Raw genomic sequence first — 7,501 nt, forward strand, 5'->3', positions numbered from 1 at the left:
CAAGACTCATCACTGGATCAAAAAACATTCGCATATCTCCCCTGACTTCAAAGCCTTGAACTGGCTGCCCCTTGAAGCCAGAATACAGCTGAAAATTGCCTGCATGACGCACAAGGCTATACACCTGAAATCACCCAGCTACCTCACTCATAAGTTGACAATTTCCGGCGGGTCCAGAACTACCAGGAGCACAAACAATCTTCTGCTGAAACCGCGAAGATTCTGGAAGGAAAAAACTTACAAACGCTCCTTCTCTGGTATGGCGCCCAGGATCTGGAACGCACTTCCTCCTCAAACGAGGCTCATCTCCTCCTCCCTTCTTTTTAAGAAAGAAGTCAAAAATATCCTTATGGCTAAATACACTTGAACAATTCGTTTGACATTGCGTCGAACAGTATTACCAGTTTTTTTATTATGATATAGCCTTTATATTCCTATGCACGTGTGTTTTGACTTATATTTCTGTATTATTTACATCGTTCTGATGACCTACGCTCCAACTATGCCATGCTACCTCATACCTGTACTATACGTAATATTTTTGCTATGTATATGAACTTGATGATCTACCTCCCTACTATGCCCTCTTGTTCCCCTACCCCCCACTTGCCTGTGTAAAGCGCTCTGTTATCTGCAAAGATCTTGTTCGCGCTATATAAAACTTTCAAAATAAAATAAATAAATAAAAATTAAGGGACAGCTGCCCTTAGATTCATTGGTCGTGTCCAATCCTAGAAAGTGCTTTACCTCCCAAACCTCAGGAGAAATGCCATCCCCTGATAAAGAATCCAAGTTGTTAGGCTATTCTGGTAAAAGAACAGTTGCCCAAGCAACTAATAACTGGTGCATAGCTAACACCCAAGCACTGCTTGCAAGATATGATAGGGCTCACTACGACCAGTTGGAAACCCTACTACAACTTTTGCCTGATCAATATGAAACACAAGCAAATGATCTCATTCAGGAGGGTAAACTAATTTCAAATGCATCAATAAAATGTGCACTTGATGCAGCAGACACTGCCTCTAGATCTATAAATACCAGTGTGCTCCTTGTGTGTCATGCCTGGCTCCTTATCTCCGGTTTCAAGCAGGAGGTCCAAACCACTATCCTTAACCGAGCCGTTCAACCAACAGTTATTTGGCCCGGCTGTGGACACTGCACTAGAGAAAAATGAAGACACTGAGTGCCAAATCCATGGGAGCTTTACTGTTCCCACAAACACCAGGCTCCTTTTGTCGCCCCTTCTACAGAGTAGGCTCTAAACAGATTGGAGCAGGCAATTCAGCTTCCTTTAAAGCCACTACACAAACATCCCCCAAGAGGGGATATTTTAGAGGCGGTTACAGAGGAAACCGCAATAAAGGAAGAGGTCAAGGTAATAACAATAGAACCGCTCCCACCACATAACAGTGACTTCCTTCCGCTCCCCGCACAACATTACACTCCAGTTGGGGGGAGATTAGCACAGTTCCTACCTGTCTGGAACTCCATTACAACAGACAGGTGGGTGAGACAAATTATCCATTTTAGTTACTGCCTAGAACTTGCAGCTACCCCTCCACATATACCACCCAGGCAGCATCCCATGTCCACAGAACATCTTGCGCTACTAAAACAAGAGGTTCTCTCATTGCTTCAAAAGAACGCAATAGATTGTTCCATTACAACATCAAGGAACAGGGGTTTACTCGCTGTACTTCCTAATACCCAAAAAAGACGGTACTCTTAAGACCTACACTCTCTCTGGCCCCTCAACCTATATATACACTCGGGTCATTTTCACATGATCACTCTACAAGTGCTCGCGCTACTGTAACAAGGTGACTTCCTTGCCACACTAGATCTCAAGGACGCCCACCTCCACATTCCCATACATCCTTCTCACAGACTGTATCTAAAGTTTGTGGTGGACGGACAACACTATCAGTTCAAATCCAGTGTTCACAAAGTGCCTTGCAGTAGTAGCAGCACATCTCAGAAGACCACAGATCCAGGTCTTCCCATATCTAGACGACTGGCTAATAAAAGCCAAGTCATTCAATCAGTGTGTTCAACACACTCATCAAACCATTCCGACATTACACAACTTGGGGTTCACGATCAACTACACCAAATCTCATCTTAAGCCCTCTCCTATACACCAATATCTGGGGGCCACAAACACCTCTACATCTCTAGCATATCCCAGTCCAGCCAGAATAGTGAGCATTCAAGCCTTAGTCACTCTCCCAGCCAGTGTTCATGCAACTCATAGGCATGATGGCATCTTGCATTTTTATTGTACCATATGCAAGACTTCAAATGTGTCCATTAAGGAATGTCTAGCACAACAGTGGAATCTGGCTCAAGGACAACTTACAGATCTGGTGTTGGTGGACAGCTGCACACATCGCTCTCTGCAGTGGACAGAACACCAAAAACGTATCCAAGGGGCGTCCCTTCCTCGAGCCTGTTCCACAGATGATACTTACAACAGACACATCACTCACAGGATGGGGAGCCCATCTCCTCGGACATACAACTCAGGGCAGATGGACCACTCAACAAAGAGTGCTCCACATCAATCACCTAGAGCTACTAGCAATATTCCTAGCACTAAAATCTTTCCAAGTACATGTACAGAACAAAGCTGTCTTGATCCGGATGGACAACATGACAGCCATGTACTATATACAAAAACAAGGAGGCACACAATCTCTGCAACTGTCACAACTTGCACAGAACATTTGGAGATGGGCCATTCCACAAAAAATATACCTGCTAGCCGAACACCTTCCAGGAGTTCGCAATCAGATTGCAGATCTGTTAAGTTGACAGACACAACAGATTCACGAATGGGAACTACATCTAAAAGTTCTTCTACCATTTTTCCACAAGTGGGGCCAACCAGACATAGATCTGTTTGCCACACACACAGCAAAATGCCCAACCTTCGCCGCCAGGTTTCCAAACCCATTGTCCAAGGGCAATGTGATATGGATGAACTGGTCAGGCAGATTTGCATACGCTTTCCGCCAACAGTCTCAAACTAATCTTAGTAGCTCCCACATGGGCACATCAACCGTGGTTCACAATGCTGCTAGAACCCTCACTAGTTCCGCACCAAAAACTGCGCTGTCCCCATCCCTGTTAACGCAGAACCATAGAGATCAGACCTCCAGATCCAAGTCAGCTGAATCTGGCGATCTGGCTCCTGAAGTCTTAGTTTGGTTACCTTGACCTGCCACCAGACTGTATGAACATCATTAAAGAAGCCAGACGACCGACTACTAGAGCTTGTTACGTTGCAAAATAGAAAAGGTTTGCCATTTACTGCACCAATAATCATATTGATCCACTGGATGCTTCTATCCAGAATATCATTTGTTACCTACTGCATTTGCAAAGATCTAATCTTGCATACTTATTGATACGTTTACATCTTGCAGCACTTGCTGTGTACTTACAAAACAGACAACACTTGTCACTATTTTGAGTCCCTGCAATTAAAGCTTTTATGGAAGGACTAAAGAAGCATTCCTCCTAGGTTACCACCCTATCCAGTGTGGAACCTAAATATTATTCTTACCAGGCTCATGGGACCCCCATTTGAACCTTTACACAAATGCGAGCTACAGTTCCTCACATGGAAAACAGCTTTCCTAAGTGCCATTACCTCTTAGAAAAGTGAGTGAGATTCAACCTTTCACTATAAAAGTGATATTTATACAATTACATCGTAACAAAGTGGTCCTCGGAACTAATCCCAAATTCCTTCCTAAAGTAATCACTCCATTTCATCTTAATCAATCAGTGGAGTTGCCAATGTTTTTTCAAAATCCAGACTCTGTAGCAGTAAGAGCTCTACACACCTTAGATATGAAAAGAGCCCTTCATTACATTGACAGAACTAAATCATTTCGCAAAACAATTGTTTGTACCTTTCTCTCCACCACATAAAGGCAATCCATCTCTAAAGCTGGTATTGCAAGGTGGATTGTAAAATGTATCCAAATATACTATCAAAAAGCAACACGCATTAACAATTCCTCCTAGAGCGCCCTCCACGCAAGCTAGGAGCCTCTATGGCTTTCTTATGTAACATAAGACATCTATAAGGCAGTAACATGGTCTACAACACACACTTTCACTGAACACTATTGTGTTGATGTGCAAGCCTAACAGCAGGCTGCTGTAGGCCAAGCTGTCCTCAACTCTTTCCAACTACTGCAACAGATACAGGTGACCACCTCTAGGGGAGATACTGCTGTATAGTTTATGCCAAGTGTGAGATCTGCAGCTCATATGCCTCGAACAGAAAATGCTACTTACCGGTATGCTTCTGTTCTAGGCATGTAGAGCTGCAGATTCTCACACGCCTTCCCGGGACCTGTATCTGTTCCAGTTCTCGCTTACTTAGATATACACAGACATCCTTTTCTTTCTACAAACTCCCTCATTTCCCATCATGGCGAAAAACAGTCTAAGGATGGAGTCGATGCCCATGCGCACTATCCAAGGGAGGAGTCACCTATCTTGTGTCTTACAAGACAAGGTGTAACCATCCAAGCCCAACACCAGATGGCGATCTAATGCAAAGTGTAAGAATCTGCAGCTCTACATGCAAAGAACAGATGCATACTGGTAAGTAGCATTTTTCAAATGCCACAACACTACAGTTAAAGGAGGTTGGCTTCTGATCTAAACTTTGGCTCCTAGACTTCACCAGACTTTAAATGCTCATTACCAGCAGCTCATCCCTGACGGTGCCAGACAAGCGGTCAGACAATGCATGCTGGAAGTAGACATGGGGTGTGGCCTGTAAATCTTAGTTCTAGAATTGTTTTAGTACTGTTTACCAGGGATGTATTTCAGAACTATTGAAAACGAAGAATGTAGAAATCCATTTACAGCAGTTACACAGGTTCATAAGTTAAAGGATCAATGGAGTAAGGATAAATATGTTAAGGATAATATTGAAAGTCACTAGACTAATGTTTGTGGTTTGGGTACCTGGTGCCATGCCTTGCTCAGTATTTTTTAGCAGAATGTAATGCTAAAGATATGAAATTGCATAATCTTAAAGCATTACTAACACAAAGGTTAAAAATTATCCTGACCATGCAAAATGCTGCCTAATTGAGATTCTTGATTCAATTTTCAGATCTTGAAACCTGCAGAGAAGAAAAAGCCAAATGCAAACCGACCTGTAACTCCACCAAGGGGCATGATCACAAAGCAAGCAAAGAAATAAGTCATTTTTGACTTTTCCTAATCGGACTTGTAATATAGTATATAACTTCCATTTTTAAGATGTCCTTTGTTTTACTGTGCACTGGTTAGCTTGCTCAAAGTAGATGTATGTTTATTTTGATTTTAATGAATGAGTTGCTGCATCCAACAGCAAAGCGAGACTGAATGTTTTTCCTCCTCCCTGTCCTATGACCTCAAATGGAGTGCAGTTTTTAAAGGTCTGAACCTTGGAAGTAAACTGTACTCTCTCCTTTCAGCTGACTTTCTCAGTTGTATCTTGTACAGTCCATGTGGAATGTAAATGCTTGTTTTCTTTAGGATCTGAAGAGGGCACTAGTGTGCTGGTGAAAAGCTCTAAATGTACTTCCTATAATTTGCCTACGTTACTACAAACCACTGTGAGCCATTTAATTCCACAATGTTAAAAGGGATTGCTTTTGTCATGTTCATCCTTGTATAGCTGTGAAATACCCCCAAGTTCACCAGCATCACTGGTTTGATGTATATTTAATTGAAGCACATTTCCCATACTGTAAACTTTAAATGACAATTAAAGCCATGATTTTAAATGTTGGAGTCAGAATTTCTTCAAGTTTGCAAATGGAATGTTATCTTAAAGTACAACTATTCGCAGGGATTAAATTCTGTTTGCATGTTAGTGCCAAATTCCAATGAGTTGCAGGTTTTTCTGAGGTGGCAGGATTGTGAAATTGAATGTTAAGTGTCTTTGCATCCCTTTCAGGTGTGAAGAAATGATGGAGCGTTTTGCTTTAGTTTACAAGATGCATTGTCAACAAGCACCACTGCTGTGAGCAATATAAACATTGATATGTACCAAGCTGTCCATTCGTTTTAAATGTCTACACCGATCAATGAGTTGGATTTTTGTCATTTGAATATCAACTTTCAGGTTGATTCTTTTTTAAATAAAATATGTTGTGAGCCCCTGTGTACAGTAAATTTGTTTTAACTGCTGTGTACTAACTTGCCAGTACACCTTTTTTGCGACATAGAGTAATTTGGATATCTGAAATTTAGGTTTCCCGTAAGTACAGCATCTTAACCAGGTCATTAGATTTATAAACTTATCCTCCACCATGCTTGATTGAACATTTAGAAAATGGAGGGGAGAAAACCTTCAATATAATTTAAGGAGCTCCTATGTAAAGGCAACATTTCGTATTTTAATACTCTAAAATAGGTTTGATCAAAGAGCAAACCGCTGACAATGTAGTGGCACTTCAGTGCTCATTAGGAACTATACACATTTAGAAACTAGCTTTTCTGATAGAGACATTTAATTGCAGATTCCTCAACTTTTGGACTAACCTCGGACTGGATTGCGGATATTAAACTGCAATTGATCCCATGTGCCAGGAGGTGCTGTCATTCTGTTACCTCCTTCTACTCTGGCAGTGAGTGCGGAGCTCCAAAGAAGTCACTCCCCCATGCTGACATCAGTTCTGTTCTTCAATGTGGACCCAAAACTCCAACTTTTTAGGTTGTACCAACACTGAAATTCCTGAATTCTTCAGTGTGGCAAGGGAAACTGTATTCCATGAAGACCAAAGGGATTAAACCAGGAAGCCACTAATCAAAGCAGATATCGCTCCCAAATCTGAACAATTGCCTGTGGTGCCTAGGATCAGCTCATGACTCGAAATTGAGGCATGTGCCCATAAGCACGTTGATCAGGCTATATGAAGTGACTCTGGTAGCAAAGCACAAGAGATCGTTGCTCCCAAAATTACAATCTGACTGTATTTTGATGAGTGCTAAATCCATATCCAAACATCCGGGTAAGTCTAAATCTAAGTTGCCCAAAAAGGCCTAGAGATTTGTCCCCCTCATATCAGTACAACACAGGTTAGAAAGAAGTGCTGTCCAAGGCGCAACTTGCCATTTGCCATCCTACTCCAAAAGAGGGAACCTCTTTGAAGAGGCTTGGACTAAAACTTTTGAACCCTGAAGGAAGGACTTTAAGTTTGGAGAACTTGATTGGATGAGATACTGGTAGCTCCAACACTGGGCGATGCATCCTACTAACTGAAGCTACCACCATGTCTCTTATTGTCTAGGAGAGAGACATACTTTCTTAAATATATCTCTCCCTATGGGCTATTCTCTAATTGCTCCAGGTTTACTGTGACTGGCCCGGAGATGCAAACACTTTACCTTGTGACGCTGGCCTCTTACACTGCAGTAAGATTCCACTGGAGCAATGTCTGGTTATGGCTAGACATCCCTTATTTATGAATGTACAACA

General features: G+C 42.0%; 1 protein-coding gene across 1 annotated transcript in view; it reads left to right on the plus strand.

The window, feature by feature from the left end:
• Positions 1 to 6,182, plus strand: part of PPP1CC (protein phosphatase 1 catalytic subunit gamma) — a 309,686-nt gene extending 303,504 nt beyond the window's left edge. The window contains exon 7 of the mRNA XM_078667475.1: positions 5,147 to 6,182. Within this exon, the coding sequence (XP_078523601.1) occupies positions 5,147 to 5,236 (90 nt within the window). The 3' untranslated portion in view covers positions 5,237 to 6,182. The remainder of the gene's footprint in view (positions 1 to 5,146) is intronic.
• Positions 6,183 to 7,501: the final 1,319 nt, after the last annotated feature.

The sequence above is a fragment of the Lissotriton helveticus genome, chromosome 11, assembly GCF_964261635.1.
Source record: "Lissotriton helveticus chromosome 11, aLisHel1.1, whole genome shotgun sequence".
In the NCBI taxonomy this organism is placed as follows: Eukaryota; Metazoa; Chordata; class Amphibia; order Caudata; family Salamandridae; genus Lissotriton; species Lissotriton helveticus.